Source organism: Solanum stenotomum, chromosome 5, assembly GCF_019186545.1.
Source record: "Solanum stenotomum isolate F172 chromosome 5, ASM1918654v1, whole genome shotgun sequence".
NCBI lineage: Eukaryota > Viridiplantae > Streptophyta > Magnoliopsida > Solanales > Solanaceae > Solanum > Solanum stenotomum.
In genome coordinates, this window is record NC_064286.1 from 59,128,041 (window position 1) to 59,145,071 (window position 17,031).

Sequence of the window (17,031 nt, forward strand, 5' to 3'; positions counted from 1 at the left end):
CACCAATTAGCTCGTATTCATTTTATTCAGAGACAAATAATGAGAGATTATGAAATAATATACAACAACCATTCAAACAATCTGTTAAAAGTTTTGATGTGCACAGGATGATTTTGACCTTTTTATCACTCTTAATAGTCATATTTCCTCCGTCACGATTTATATAACACATTTTTTTAATCAGTACCATAAAGAATGATATATTTTTATATTTATTACAAGTTAGCTTGATAATGCTCATTTTACCTTTAATGAAACGATTTATAGTCACAAGAGAAAGTAGTATTTATTTTTGGTTCCCCTTTGAGGTTCTCCATAATCCAATCAATAAGCTAATACTTGTCAGCTCTCACTTAATAATAACATAGACAAGCAAAACCTAGCAGGTTTATATAACACAGAAGGCACCGTGAAATTTTATTTTCACGACATTTTTTTCTCAAAAGATTTGGAAAAATAGAAATATTTATTTCTATGATGCAGCATATGTTTTTTTTAAAAAAAAAAGTACTAACATCGAAAAACACACTTGCATCACTGCCAATTGTATGCCATGTCTGGATATTCATACTTTGCTTCAAATGTTTTGACTAGATGAAAATTTACAATCATCAGTTTCCTCAATCAGGATGTAAACATTATTGGGATATGAACTTAAATATAGCCTTATTTAAGTCAATTTTTACCTCAGTCCCAAACAAGTTGGGGTGAATCAAATTTGATACAAGCAAAATATATATTACCAGTCATGTTTCCCTTTACTATAAGGTTTTCTGATATTTGGTTATAACACAACAATGCCTGCTGCTCCTTCCATTGTCCCGGGAGTCCTCCTAGTTCCCGAATTCTTTGATGGCTTGGCTTAATTCAGGGGTTCAATAGCAGTCAGGTTCACGAAGCAAAAATGCCTCATGGTTCTGGATATCTACTATGATATGATGCTCAGACTTACAGCAGTCCACACAATCGAGGCCTTGAGCAGATTTGCCTTCCATTTGATTTGACTAGTGCCATAACTCCAGCAATTACACCAGCACACAGTGCAGAGGACAGAATGGTATTTGTATTTCGTCCAGCTACCGAAAGTAGATTATGCTAAATTAAAATCTTGAGAAATGAAACTATAAGATAAGACTTTGGCAAATACTCTGCATACTGACAATCTCATTCAGTTCTATTAAAAAATGGAAGTAGAAAATGATACCTTGGTTAATCGTGATGGTGGTCACGGTCAATCCTCCAATTAAAAGTGCTGATGCTACTGGTAGATACTGCAATGATTTGTTCATATGATCAATAATCAGTCCAACAATGTGTTACAAAAGGAAATAGGTAATATGACCAGGCTAAATTACTGCAACAATTCAGTAGTTATTAAGACAAGTAACCACTTGGTATGGGTTTATGCTTTTTCATTATAATCTGGTCATTGATACTCATTTTCTGGTCAATTGCTTTAACAAGTCTGCACCACACACCAACACTAGTGTGTAAACGCAGCAATACTGTCATAGAGAATTAACTTTGTGAAAACAGATTGGTAAGATTCATGATTCTACACAATGGAGAAGCCCGTCTACAATATAGGTTATTTACTTAGAGACAGTCATTGCTTACACTGAGTGAATCGAATCCATTATTCTGGAATGGAGAGGGGCTATCCCTGTTAACGCTGTAGCGACCACTTATAAGGTCCGCTGCATCCTGCAGGTGCATGGAAAGTATATGGAGATTCACTTGCAATGGAAAGAGAATAATTAAGAGAGGATCATTTCATAGAAAGATAATGTCTGCAGCATGCCTGGCGAATTCCATCCTGAAAATTGTTCAAGAAGTATCTTGAAATGGCACTCATCCCATCTTTTATAAGTCCTGTCATAGTCTGTTTTCCATATCTGGTACATTTTTCAAAGTAAATTTAAGGTAGAAAAATGATCCTTTTGCATTGATTTTTTTAACCCAAAATATTTCGTACATTACCTGACAAGGTCCCGTTTTAGAGCATGTGTTCCAGAATATTCCAGGCTGATTTCATCACCTTGCTCCACCCACACTGCAATATTATTAGGAGTATTAAGTCTAAATAGACAAAGATTGCAAGTATGCATTTATTGGACCACGAATGTTACAGAGTCCATACTAGTCTTAAAGATTTCAAAATCTTCAGTGAACATAGAAATGCACTCATTTGAAGAAAGTGCACCAAGTCTTTGGAGTTGAGAATCCAAAGACTTCCGAGCCAGGTAGCTCTGCACAAGATAACAGCAGATTATAAAGGGAAAGTACAAGGGGAATCATCATATAAAATAAACAATATTATGTGTGTTTGAAGGATTTCAAGGACTCATTCATAGAATAAAGAATAGATGTGGTTCCTCCAACCTGAGTAACATTTGTTCGATCTAGGCAGTCAATGCAGTTGGATCTAATAACTCCTCTCTGCTCTAATATAATCTTCTCTTCTGTGTCTATGAGAAAGTATCTGCTCAGCTGGATTAGTGAATTTTAGCAAGAAAAAACAGTATTATGGAGATTAAACATTCTCAAATTGAAGAGTCTTTTCCTGGCAAGCAATGCCACTGTTGGTCTAGTTTAATTCTTACCCATTTTTTTCAAAATCCTCTGCGATCTGATCATATAGAAGTTGTATGTTGTCAAAGTTTGATCCCCCACAACAGTGATGAAAGTCAAACGACACGTATCTAAGACAATGCAAACAGAATCAAGAAATTAGTCTTGAATTTGAGTTGGCAACACCTCAGTTATTCAATGCAGTACAGTAGGCACAAAATTGCTGAATTATTGATTGGAAAAAAGACTAAATAACTAAATAACTGTAGAAACTATTTATACTATTCCAATCCTATCCTTTATTCAGAATGAGCGATGGGACAATCTTTCAACCAGATGTCTACTGACTTTGATGATGACTGCCATATCAGAAGTTATTGGCCAACTCTTTAGTTACCACCTTTCTCTCAATCTTCTAACTTCAGACATGGATGGCAACTATCATAGAATTAAGCGTCGGCCAACTATTAAACTCTCAAGTTCTCTCTCTACCTTCTAACTGCAGTCACTATGGAACCATGAGATGGAAATGATTCTACAGCCTCAGATAGAGAAAGGTTTAAGAGAGTCTGTCACCTCACACTTGACAGCTTTTGGGTTTCTGCTGCATAAGCTGCACTTAATAGACCCTCATCACCTTGCTGCAAAAGGAGATAACGAAAATAGTCAACACATTTGTAAATGTGACAAAATTATTATCAGAACTAGCTCCTGTAGCAGTAAACTAAAATTGATAAGTGGTCTCATAAGAAACAGATTACTATGAAATATGACCGCTCTGGCTATTAAGAAATGAAATAATAGTTACTGTTTTGACAACAAATTTCATCATTCATAATGATTTTGAGATATCTTGGACCATAACATAATGCTTAAGATTATAGTAATTGGATTAGAAAAGAGAAAAAAAAAATCTTAGTTTTCCTGATATATTCAAAAAGGTCAATAAACACGGACACATGTATAGTTGAGCACGGAGACACGTATACTTTAAAACATTCTCCACAGTTGATACTGCAAAATAAACGTCCACATTATAAACATCAAATCAACTCAAAGAACTAAGTATCAGCAGAAAAGCTATATACCTTGTTTGTCAGGTCAACTGCAACGACATGCCCATATCTTTGCAAGAGATCATGAAAATGGCGCTCCACGACTTTTGGCTGAACAACGGAAGGCAATTTCTCATAATTCATACAGAAAAGATTTTAAATAAAAATAATTAGGATAAGTACATACTGTTTCCTCGTGATCGATAATATTAAGCCGTGGTTTATAGCTCAAATCAACAATTTGCTCCCACAGGAGTGGAATTGAACCTCGAATCTGAAATGCAGAAAGAGATGGTTTCTTGATGCTTAGATCATTGAAATTGTCAAAGTTCCCTCTGTTCTTTGTTAGCGCAAAGTGACATCTCAAACATACACAATTCCTCCAACAATGGAAAGAGGAAACTTAAAGAGAACATGAATATTATCAGATGAGAATAAATAGGACTAATGTTCTTTCATGCATTTATATATATATATATATATATATATAAGAAAGAGAGATAACTGGCTAAAGAGAGAGAGAGGGCAGATATATAAGAGAGAGAACTGGCTAAAGAGAGAGAGAGAGAGAGGGCAAATATATAAGGGAGAGAACTAGCTAAAGAGAGAGAGAGAGAGTGCAGATATATAAGAGACAGAACTGGCTAAAGAGAGAGGGCAGATATATAAAAGACAGAACTGACTAAAGAGAGAGAGGGGGGGGGGGGGGGGGGGGNGGGCAGTTACACAAAAGAAAACAACTAGTTACTTTAGTCACACTGCTGAACTACCAAAAAGCAGCTATAACACTCATTTAGACATGGAAAAAACATCAATAAATCCTTATTTGCCAAATTAAATGTGTGAAAGCCATAGAGATGCAATTTAACTGAAAAATCATGCTTCTAAAAACTTACTTGCAGAAAAGAAGACCTGAAACCTTCAAACTCCAGCAACTGCTCAGTTTCAATAAAATTAGCAGCATCTCCTTCTAGATTAGCCCCTCTTCTCCACATTCGTGTTCCTATATTAAACACAATAATATTAACTTAGAAAACAAATTTGGGTTTGATTCCAAAAATCAATGTCACATGCTTTGGAGGATAACAGATTATGTACCCAAGCGCCGTGTGCATCTCCTTGAAATCAATGCTATGGTAGCTGGTGAATCTTTGAGTTTAAGATGTCCAGTCTGGAAGCTTAGGTCCTGGTTAAGGAAAAAGTATTTGTACTTCCGAGAAAAGCACACGTAGTTTGGCATTTATGAATTGCATATCCTTAGGGAGGGAGGAAAGGGCAGAGGGAAAGAGAGGGAGACATGGGAGTAGGGACAAGAACTTCAGGATATTTCCTTGCAATAGAGGAACGATGAATCCATCAAGCTGCACCAACAGAAAAAATGCACCTGATTTTTAATAATCTCATTGACAATCAACAGAAATATTTAGTTTGTAACATGAAAAGGAACTTATTGTTCAGAAGAAATGTAACTATCAAACTAAGAATATCTTTACCAAACCTTATTTTCAATCAGTTCCTCCAACAGATTTTTATTCCAAACAAACCGTGGATCAGCCTGAAATTAAGCCAAAACCAAAATATTCAAGAAGAAACAACTTTACACAAATACAATACACTAATGAAAAACATTATGATGTCGGTGCATAAAGGTGATAGGAACATAGTTGTTGACGGGGATGATGCCAAAAAATGTATAAACCTATCTGGTATTTATCATCCATCAGGAACAATGTATCAGGAAAGCCTTTGTAGAGAAGCAAAACACCTGGCAGAGTAGTTAATATAATACTTCAACATTTAGTCCCACTCCCACATCTACATCAATTTGAGAGGTGAAACTAATCCAGCATGATATGGCAACTAAATGTGGTAGAGTGGTCAAATATGGGGAACCCAATTCAGCTTTTGGCATAGCTGTAGGCTAGCATCATGTCAGATCACATGCAAAAAGACGTCTTCAGTTGGTATTGTGACCACAATAAGTAACACATCTTCATGAGACAAGGCTTGATCAGAGGATAGAGTATTTTTGGCAAAAAGATTTTGACTGCCGTCGTAATCACGGAAGACAACTTGATCTGATAAGGTGGCACTCAACAGAAATTAAATGTGAATTTCTTTGCTTCCGAGTAATTGTTTATGGCACAGCCTAAAACTCTTAAAGCTATCACATCCATAAATTAAGCCGAAAACTCTTAAAGCTATCACATCTAGAAATTTAAGAGGCACATAAGAGTAAGAGATATAACAGGATGAAAATATATGGGCAATGACATTAACATCATCAAGTATATCTTAAGCAGTTCTCGATCGCTGACTTCAATCAATATGTGCTAACCAATGGTGACGAAACGGCAGATACAATAGCCTGATTGCAATATTTATTCTCCCATAGAACTCACTGAGCCTTAACTGTTATCACTCCTTAGTCTCCCGGTGGTTAACAGTAGTAGTAGTAGTTACTTGTTGTTGTCATTTCTTACTAGTAGTTATTTGCAATTTTTATTCTAGTAGTAGTTATTTCTCTGTAGTAGTTTGCAATTTCTTATTCCAGTAATGTCAGGAAGTCGTATCCTAGTTTCTAGGGGTAATCTTATAAGTGTTGTATTTATATTTGTTTGTCTCAGTAATCTAGCAGAAAATTATTAAATTTTTGAATACTTCAAACTCAAGAGATTGCATGTTCTCTCTTAACGAACAAGCACCATAGGTCAAAAAAAGAAAACCTCTTTCCATAATCCTTATTCACTTTACATAAGCTTTGATTTTACCCTGCAACATCCCATAACTAGATCCATAACAGGGGACATTGCAGGACAAAATCAGAGTTTATATAGAGTAAAATAAGGAATCTGTAAAGATGTTTTTTAATCGACCTATGGTGTTAGTTCGTTAAGAGAGAACCTGCAATCTCTTGAGTTTGATGTTCTCAAAAACTTAATAAGTTCTGCTTAAATTTCATGAGACAAAAAGATAGTTTAAATACAACACTTATAAAATAACTACCTCTAGAAACTATGACATGACTTCCTAACATTACTAGAATAAGAAACTGCAAACTACTACAGAGAAATAATTAGTACTAGAATGAAAACTGCAAATAACAACTAGAAAGAAATAACTACAGCAAGTAACTACTACTACTACTGTTAACCACTGGGAGACTAAGGAGTGATAACAGTAACCTTCAGCAACCTCCAAATATCAACCAAAACCAATTGGGATTAGATAAGAAAGCTACAGTGAATCATAGTAGCCTTTTTTCTTAAACAACCTCCAACCAAAATTGAATTTAATGTTTTGTATTTCATACACACACAGATGAAGGGAAAAAGGATTCCCAAGTGCTTCATAAAATGTTTTTGATACGGTAAAAGATATCAGGTGAGGTGTACATGCAAGCGGTGTCAGTTGTCAAATAGGTCACTGAGGTCTACTTTCCTTCTTTCTCCTTTCTATCTTCCATGGGTTTAATACTCAATTTAATGCACTAAGCAAGTTATCCTATCAGTGTGAATCCTTCATAAGTAGGTCCAGAAAACTTGCAGCCGCCAGAATATGTCTTCACATGCCAGTTGGAAGCAATAATATTATAACATTCTACAAACATAATGTTATGAATAGTTCAAAAATAGTTAGTAGACAAACCTGTTTCCAAACTGGTTTACTCATCCACCCTTTTGCCAAATTGCATCTTCTCTGCAAGCTGATAAACATATTAGATTTCTTGAAACTAAAAGAATTGGCAATGTGCAAAGTCAAGAAAATGACTGAACAAAAAATAGGTGTAATAGCACAGCTTGAACATACTTCACTGTTATATCTGTTTCATAGGAATAATACAAGCCTGGAGTTGATTCCACTATTGTCAACAAATTCATGAAGTAAGTTTCATCTCTTTTCTGCCAGCACAAGAAAAATAAAAGAGAAAAGGGCAAAGAGCTTCATCTCTTTTGTTCCAGATCAAGAAAAGTAAAAGAGAAAAGGGAAAAGTGTAAAAGACAAACGTTATTCAAATGGAAGTATATTAAGTTTGGCTATTATGATACGAGAACCATACTTCTTGACGTGTAAGATGCCTTGATGCCTCGTTGCAGGAAAGAAACTTCATGGACATCACACGGAAAATAGGAAAACCAAGATAGTTCCCCACTTCTTTCCGGGATGTTATTAATAATATATGTGATCCTACATAAGAAGAAATTAACAGAATGTAATAAATCTTGACAGCAATTGAGTTAAATTATGATAATATCCTTTTTCTATTCCTAATCATTCCCACAATTGAAAACCCAAGTCTAATTAAGTTGACATTTAAGGAAGACCTAAACAGCTAGATTAACAACCTTACTTTTATGGATGCAGTTATAAATATAGATTTGATGAAAGATTTACAAATGTCAATTCCTCACATTGTTGTAAACACTTGTGCATGCTTAACCAAACATATGATAAATGGTTTGACAGCAAAGGGAAGTACTAAAGTCTCAGATATATAGGTCAGGAAAAACAACAGCCAATCAAAGAAATTAAAGCCCAAAAAGCAGAGCAAGGCAGAAGTTTCATATCAACACAGACATGAAATGATAGGGAAAAATAAATGAGAAATGGAACCTAGGAAATGAACCTGAACTAGTATAAGCACGAAACATGGAATTCTTTAAGAGTTGTGAATTGGCTTGATCTTTCACAATAAGTTGTTTCACCAACTATATACACTTGATAGAGTAACTATATATTTATGACCATGTTTGTGAATATTTTGAACTTTAATGTGCAACTGTTTTGGAGAAGATAATTTTACACAAAAGAAAGTAGCTAAGAACTTTTAGTACTTCCATTTTGTATCTATATGTGCCATGAATCCAAATAGACTTATCAGAAAAATCAAACTTCATTTATAAAGGAAACAAAAGTGATGCTATTAGATACTATGTGTAGATTACGTTCATTTTGTATCTATATGTGCCATCAATCCAAATAGATTTATCAGAAAAATCAAACTTAATTTATAAGGGAAACACAAGTGATGCTATAAGGGAAACACAAGTGATGCTATGAGATACTATGTGTAGATTTTCATAGGTTGCTCCATCAGAAGTATGGGTGGCAAAACCCACCCAACCCGTTTAAGTTTGGGCGGGTTATTGACCTGCCCATTTTAGTTCAACCCATTAAAATTGGGTTGATATGTAACCCAAACTGACTTGAGAGAAATCTTGTCAAAATATTTTAAATTTTAAAAAAAAAAATTGATATGTTGTATATAGCCATAATAAAAATAATAATAATTTTATTAAGTACTAAAATATTGTAAAAGAACAAATAAAACAATTAAAATTGGGTTGGGTTGGGTCTTGACCCGTTCTATAACCCATTTTGACCCAACCCGTTTTGATCCAAGCAAATATGGGTTGGGTTGGGTCTTGCCCCATTATGACCCGCCCAAATTTGACCCAACCCGCCCAATTGTCACCCTAATCAGAAGATGGGTTATGCAAAGTTATTAAGGATATTTAGATGCTGACATGCATTTAGAACTGTTTGCTAAAGCAAAATCAGTATTCAAACCATCCTACAAGTTTACACTATCATCCCATCCATCAGCTACTTTCAACTTGTTAAGTTGTCCCAAATTGGTTGAGGAATCGACTGTTTGTCTCCTTAAATAGTTTTGAACAATCCCCATCTCATGACCTAGATTTGGGGTTGAGTTAAGTCTCATGTCCATTTTTAACTATGGTATCAGAGTCGGACCCATTCTTGTTATTCTATGTACCAATGTTGGGCCTTCATGTAGTGTTGTCCGTACTCCAATAGGCAGGTCTTTGCTATACTTGAGTCGAGGGTCAAGCAGGTACAGGTACAGTATCTTTGTCTTCACAAGGTAAAGGGAAGGTTGCGTACACATCATCCTCCCCAAACCCACTCGTGGGACACAATGTGTATGTTATTGTTGTTAAGTTGTTCCTCCTTGACTGAAGGATGCATTGCTTGTCTCCTTGTATGGTCTTTGGACAATCTTCACATGAGTTAACTTTTGAAGTTGAGTTAGGCCAAAAATGCATTTCTTAACACAACTTATTCATCATCAGAATTGCACTGGTTTAACCACGCTGATGATGCAACTAAAATCACTAACAAAAAGAATGGCAAAGTTTGGACTACAAAGGTCAACACATAATTTCAGACTGAATGTTTTGATTTTTACCTTAAAGCCTGTTTGGATGCACTTAAAGCTTATGGCTTATAACCAAAAGTCATAAGTTAGGAATCCCAACTTATGACTTTTAACCTATTTTTGGCTTAAAAACAACTGTCTAAAAGCACTTTCTAATCTTAACCAAACAGTACAAAAGTGCTAAAAACTATTTTGACTTAAAACAAGTCAATCCAAACATGCTCTAAGAAATTACAAAAACGTACTAAAATCACATCTTTTTAAGTTGAAAAGTATTTGTTAAGAATCGTAGTCAAAGAAAATAATGTTCAACTCTCCAAGTAATAAAGCCATACATTTGAGTAAGTACCTGTCAAAAACCTAACTGTTCAATGGTTAAGTGTATAAGCTATTGACTACAAAGTGTTTGACAACAAAAGAGTACTATGATTTCGGAATATAGGTCAAACAAAAAACAGCCAATAAAAGAACTAAAGCCCAAAAAGAGGCAGGGAGAAGTTTCATATAAATGCAGACATAACACATTTAAGAGGAAAATAAAGGAAACTAAAACCTAGGAGATAAACCTGAAGTAGAATAAACATGAAATGCTAAATCCTTTGCAAATTGTGATTTGGCTTCATCTTGCACTATGAGGTTTTACCAACTTTAGCACTTATTGTTAGTTAGATATGTTATACCATTTATGAATACTTTAACCTTAGTTTAATCAAAATACACTATTCTTTTGTGAGGATAAATTTTAAACGAACAGAAAATAGCGAAGGACTTTTGTGTTCATCTACTTTATTTTTATAGGGAGTACTAATCAGTATCTGCCTGATGAATGTAAATAGATGAATTAGCAAAAGAAAATTAATTTAGAAAAGGAAATGCTATTAATTGTTGATGTTATATGATACCATGTGAGGATTTTTGCTACTGCACTAGAAGGACAAATAAAATTGGGTTATTTGAAGTTCTTAGGGATAGTTAACTGCTGATATGTAAAGTAGCAAATCTCATTAGCCCAAGCACATTAATTTTCACCTCCATTGAAGTATCTACTGAACTCTTCCCAAGTGAGCTTAACAAAGATATTTGGTACCAAGTCCAGATAAAGGAAGAGAGATATAGTGGGTTCATATAACCAATCCTAACCATTTGGAATTGAGATCTAGTTGATTGAAAGTAAAATATCTACTGCCTTATTTACCCTTAAAAGGTACAGTTGAATCTGTAAGGGTGGTTCAAAGGCACGTGGATTAAATTGACCTGATAATGAAAATATAATGAATTCCGACAATTGAATGCTAAACAATTAATAAATCAATAATAAATGTAACAAAGTATGAAATGCTGAATATGGGTCCTGTGTCGTCGCCCTGAAAGAGAGTTCAGAGCCCTAAAACAATGCAAGCTAAATGGCCTTGAATACAGAGAGTTTTTGTTGTTATAATTGTAGAATAGTGAGTATGCAATGGTTACAACAATGATAAAGAGGACTATTTATACCTAAACCCTAGGGTTAATTGTTTCTTTAAATCTCACCCTCATTTGAACTCCTGATTTTGTATTTATCTCCAACACACGACGTCCAGTGGGGATCTCGGGATCCCGCATAACGGCTGACTTGCTTAAAAGATCTTGGTCCTGACAGTTTCTTGTACCCAGTATCGTGTCTCCGAAGCTAGACAGACTTACACCGGCCTTGGATGTTCTTATACCGAACCCATATATATACTAATTCAAGTCCGATCTACCACGTTTTGATCCCTGATATATCCCAGGTTTTACCCTATACATGCTACTAGCTATTTTACACTCCATCAAATTTGAAAGTAAAAGAAAGATTGAATATTTGCAACTCTAAAACTGTTTATTAAAGCAAAACTCCAATAATTCACACCATCCACAATTTACAAGCCAAGCCATTTCTATCAAGTATCAACTACCTTCAACTCAAAACCAAATAAAAACTAAAAACTCACTCATAGCATTCAAATTACTGGAATTCCATTGATTCACTAACAAGCAAGTATAGGATAAAGATTCATTTCAGTTTATTACCTGCCAACAACCTAATTGTTCCAGCAACTCCATAAATAGTAGATACTTTTGAAGGTTTTCCAAAGCTCATATCACCTGAATAAAAACGCATGAGCAAAAGAGCACTCTTAGATTCACACCTCAAATGTCTTACATTGGTCAAATTAAATCATCTAATTCTGGAAACAAACAAAGTTTTTAAACATTCAGAAACTAAACAAAAACAGAATTTTTTAAATTAAACTGCAATTCACCATTGAGTTTCTCGATGTTCCCATCGTAGCGGCTAACGGAGAAGCCTTCAGTGGATGATTCCGGTGATCGGAAAACGAATTTGTCGGCGAACTCCTGTAATTCCAATTGGCTATATAGCTTGAAATGGTCAATTGAATTCGGTTCAATTTCCATTTGTTGTAAATTTTGGAAAGGGGCTTTTTGGGATTAATTGATGAGTCTAAAAAACGATGCTGTAAATGAAAATGAAAGAGGGTTAATGAAAACGCTATAAATGATTTGTTCAATGATCTCAAGACTTGATTGTCTGGAATCTACGTGGAAATGGTTAAATAAGACATATCAATTACTTTCATAAGAAAAATATTTTGTTGGTACTAATATTTATTTTAAATTTGACCAAAAAATAAAGACTTTTTTTAAAAAGAATATATTCTTTCATGTTGAATAATTAATGTCTTTTGATTTGACAGATTAAGTTATTTTGAGATTATTATTTTTGAATTGATTTATTATTTTATTTTATTTGGAAGGTAAATAAGATATATATATATTCATTAAGTTAGGAAATTAAATTTATTATTTTATTTTATTGAATCTTTAAAGACATAAATTTATATATTCAGTCAAATAAAATATAAATTTAATCTCAAATATTTGTCTCTTCCTCTTTTAATTTTAAATATGACTTCAAAACTGAAAGTTCAATTCATGAATACAATTGAAAATCATTCCTTCATAGAAATTAATTTTTATTAGTTTGTGTGAATACATCAAAATATTCAATTTAAGTTAAATTTAAGACTACTTTTCACCAAATTTTATTTTTTGAGATAAACTATGAGAAATTACGTTGTTTTGCATTATTTCCAAAATAGGAAAACGTATTAGATATGTTATATAGTCAGACATCTAATCTATAAGAACATTCTTATATAACAATATCTTACTAGGTTTTTCTTGAAATCGATTTTTTATGTCATATTTTACCTCTTTATAATAATTTTTAACCTATAACAATAAGTTAACCATCTTTGTAACAATATACAATTTTTGTTAAATTACCCATCTATAACAACAATCTTCTTTTCTGGTAATATAATAATTAATCATTTTGTAGGAATGAGATCTCTAAGATTACGAATAATAGGTTCTCAAAATTTTGACCAATTATTTTGTGTGTGAAATATGTACTGCCTAGAGTTTAATTTTTTTTATACATTTAGTTATGAATTTATTAAAATTTTATTAACTTTTTCTTTAATTTCCAGTTAGTGAAGTATGCATATCTTTGAGATTTAAAATTAAATAATTTTGTTACTCGTTTTAACATTAAAAAAGAGAATTTATGCATGTTTTCTTGCCCATAACACTGAAATAATATTTTAATGTAAAATTGTTATTATAGATATATAATAATAAATTTTAAAAAATTCAAATCAACAATGTTGCTATCGAGAGATTTAATTTTATATGCTAGTTAGCTGGTAAAGTAACCCTTTTAGAGTTTAGAAAAACATTAATTTCTATAAGTAAACAATTAATTCCATTCAAAGATTTTTTTTAAAACAACATAGATAAAGCAAGGCGAAATGGTCTGGTGGACTCTTGTACTTGTATGTGTTTGTATTGTGAACCCTTCTACTTACTCATTTGTCATCTGAACCCCTGAACTCATCAAAACACAATATTTTAAACACATTTTTTGACTTGGCATCCTATGTGGCAGTTACTACTAAAGAGCGTGTGACACACACCTATTAGGAGCGTGAGACCCTTGGAAAAGGGTCTGACAGTCACATTAGGGCTTTGTAAAGCCATCATCTTTCTATTTGCATCTAACACCATTGTTGGACAAAAATTGAGGTTTTCTTGGCCTCTTTTCCGATCTTTTTCCCAAAAATTTCTTCTCTATCGTTTCTTGTTATTATACGGCTCTCTTTTTCTATGAAAAACACCATGGAAGGCATAACACTACTACCGAAATATCTTACACTAACATTAGGCACAAAAATGCAAAATCCCCAAAGAATTTCAACAAAGTCAATGTAATTGATTAAAACCCCAAAACCAAACAAAGACACAAATAGAGATCAAATCCAAACTAAACAACAAATAAATTTGAAAATAAATTGGAAAACCTACCTAGATAAGTTGAAAATCAAACAAAAAAACTCAAATAATTTTTGACATTGACCCCTTGTTTCAGTTCCAAACCAAACCCAAACTTATTGCCTTCTTCTCGTCCTCCTCACCTTCTCCGACCAAACTACCTTCGTTCTCACCATTTCCGACAAGCTTCAACCAACAACTATAAATGAGAACCAACAACAACAACAAAAAAAACCCCAAACTAACTCCTCCAATAAGTCTCGACTTTCACAACGCCGCCAGTTGTGAACAACTAGAAACAATCCAACCACCCAATAGACCCCCACTTTTCCTTAGCGCCACCGGTCACCACCAAAACCCCAATCCAACATAACCCAAACCGTGCCAACATTTTTTACTTCAATGGAAAGAGTAGAAGAGGTTGGAAAAAGGAAAAGGGTAAGGAAGATAAGAAAAAGTTGAAATCAGATTGTGGGGATGGAGATGGAGATGCAGATGGCAATGGCAAATAGAAATAAAAATTGGAAAGAGAAAGTTTATGTATATTAATCAAATATAATAAAAGGAAAAGTGACATGGAGTGACCATATATACATGTGTCATTTTATAATCATACGTGTCATTTTATAATTATTTTTAAAATTACGTGGCAGGCGTTTGTGATACACACACAGTTGAGTGGTAAAAAACGTGTTTAAATTATTGCGTTTTGATGAGTTCAGGGGTTCAGATGACAAATGAGTAAGTAGAAGGGTTCACAATACAAACACATACAAGTATAAGGGTCCACCAGACCATTTCGCCATAAAGCAATGCTCCCTAGTGGGCAAGCAGTAACATAAAACTAAGCACATTTAAGGCGTGTATTAAATATAATCTATAAATATCTATAAGTAGCAAAGAAAAGAAAATCAAATTAGAATAGGATAACAGGAATTATTATCCGATTAAAAAATTATTAAGATAATACAATTTTAACAACATATTAACTAATGACAATGATATCAACCTGGGTTGTGGTGCAGTGGTGGTGGAAATGTTTCACCTTTAATTAGAGTTTTCAAATTTGAGCCTTGGGTACGAAGAAAATCATGTTGAGAGCGTCACCCTTGAATTGGCACTACAGTGCGCGATCCGAATTTAATCAGAGCTCCAATATGGGCTTAGGACACCGGATGAAAAAAAAAACTAATGACAATGACAATTATTAGTAATAAAATAAATAAAAATCAATGACATCGTAAAACTCTTAATTTAGATGATAATAATTGATTTCTAAAATAGAAATTTGATTATGGCCCCTTGTCCTCTATCTATTACTGTCAAAGACTCAGAATTGTCTGTATCAACTACTATAAACCACCAAAATGGGCGTAATAAATAAATAAAATAAAATAAAAAAGAGAATACCAAAATGCAAAAATTATAAGTTTTACCCTTCCGTCTTAAAATAAGTATCATTTTAGTAAAAAAAATTATTCCAAAATAAGTGTCAGCGTAGAAATTTATGAAAAAAAAAAGTATATTTTCCCCCAATACATGCATACTCCATCTTTTTAATACTATTCAAATTTTCAAATGACACTATTGTTAAAGCATAGTACATTTTAATATCAAAATAATAATATTAATTTGCATGAATTAGTGGTGAAAGTGAACATTATTTCTTGATGTAACTTATGTTATAATAACGGTATGTATTCACCAACAATTTATGAAATAAGCGTCTGTTTAGTAAATTATATATTTTATTTATTAATTTTTTAATGAACGTGATTTTTGTTAGGATGACACTTATTTTGAGACGGAGGGAGTAAAAGATTTAGACCAACTAAGATGTGGCATCATTGCTTTGGTTATAGTGTCCATTTCAGAGACAAAGAGTGTTGATATTCAATAATAATTGCAGTTTAATTAGTAGAAGTCTATTTGATTATCATGGCTAATCAGACCAAAATAAAGAGAATGGTTAGTGTACACAAAAAGAAAAGGTCACCTTATTATGAAGTTTTATCTTTAGCAAAACACAAGCCAATCAGGTATAATTATTATTAATTAGAGGCGTCAAATGGACAGATTGAGTTAAATTTGAGCGAGTCAATATAAGTTGAGCTGATAAATAAGCGAGTCACTAACCTATCTAAACGGATTGAACAAATTATATTTTTATAAGCTAATTTTGTTGCCTCTAAATATAATGTCCTAAAGACGTAAAGATGGAAATCAATACTACCTAGCAGTCAACAGTGGAAGTTATGAACGTATGATTAAGCTCAAAAAATAACAGTGAATAAGTTGAAAAGTTTAAGGATATTGAGGCATACTCCTTGAATATGTAACTTCATATATATATATATATATATATATACTACTTACTATACTTTAATATCATTTATAAGTATTTTTTAGGACACCTGATAGCTTTTACGTGGTCGATGCATAGAAATTAAATTCTGAATACATAGGTCATTGATATCTACTTAGTAATTTTGGTCCAAACTCTCTATTTATATTTTAAAAAAAATTAAAACTCCATTTCAATATCTATAAATAATTTATTTAGAACCAAGTAAACTACATTTTATAGAATATAAATTCCAGTACATTGCATTTTCTAGAATATAAAACTCATAAACTCAATATTCTAATTCTAGCTTTGCCCATACCTTTGATTTATTTGATTAATAATAATATGTTGAACCTTATTTTGGTACAATTAATAAGTTGAACTTGCTGTATAAGAAAGATACCTTATGATCTGTTAGTGACTGCAAATCCAAGTCATGACAGATGGATATAGAATGATGAAATGTCTCTGCAGAAAACCTTTCCCACCTACTGATTACTCTT

At 33.1% G+C, this 17,031-nt stretch overlaps 1 protein-coding gene across 1 annotated transcript; it reads right to left on the reverse strand.

Annotated features, from left to right (window-relative positions):
• Nucleotides 1-616: 616 nt before the first annotated feature.
• Nucleotides 617-12,349, reverse strand: LOC125865029 (phosphoinositide phosphatase SAC8). Its single transcript, XM_049545180.1, has 20 exons — nt 12,090-12,349; nt 11,857-11,931; nt 7,687-7,814; nt 7,437-7,528; nt 7,275-7,332; nt 5,125-5,181; nt 4,944-4,987; nt 4,725-4,804; nt 4,523-4,629; nt 3,814-3,900; nt 3,660-3,737; nt 3,148-3,212; nt 2,604-2,702; nt 2,383-2,482; nt 2,141-2,249; nt 1,981-2,053; nt 1,802-1,895; nt 1,618-1,704; nt 1,205-1,271; nt 617-1,076 (listed from the first exon to the last, which is right to left on the reverse strand). The coding sequence occupies exons 1-20, from the start codon at nt 12,241-12,243 to the stop codon at nt 949-951; spliced, it is 1,782 nt and encodes a 593-aa protein (XP_049401137.1). The 5' UTR covers nt 12,244-12,349; the 3' UTR covers nt 617-948.
• Nucleotides 12,350-17,031: the final 4,682 nt, after the last annotated feature.

Excerpts from the sequence above, each read along its gene's own strand:
- LOC125865029 (XM_049545180.1), bottom strand. The coding sequence starts at position 12,243 with ATGGAAATTGAACCGAATTCAATTGACCATTTCAAGCTATATAGCCAA. Across the intron at positions 4,988-5,124 it reads AGGAACTGATTGAAAATAAG|CTTGATGGATTCATCGTTCC; the intron begins GTTTGGTAAAGA and ends CTGTTGGTGCAG. Across the intron at positions 3,213-3,659 it reads CAGTTGACCTGACAAACAAG|CAAGGTGATGAGGGTCTATT; the intron begins GTATATAGCTTT and ends CTCCTTTTGCAG.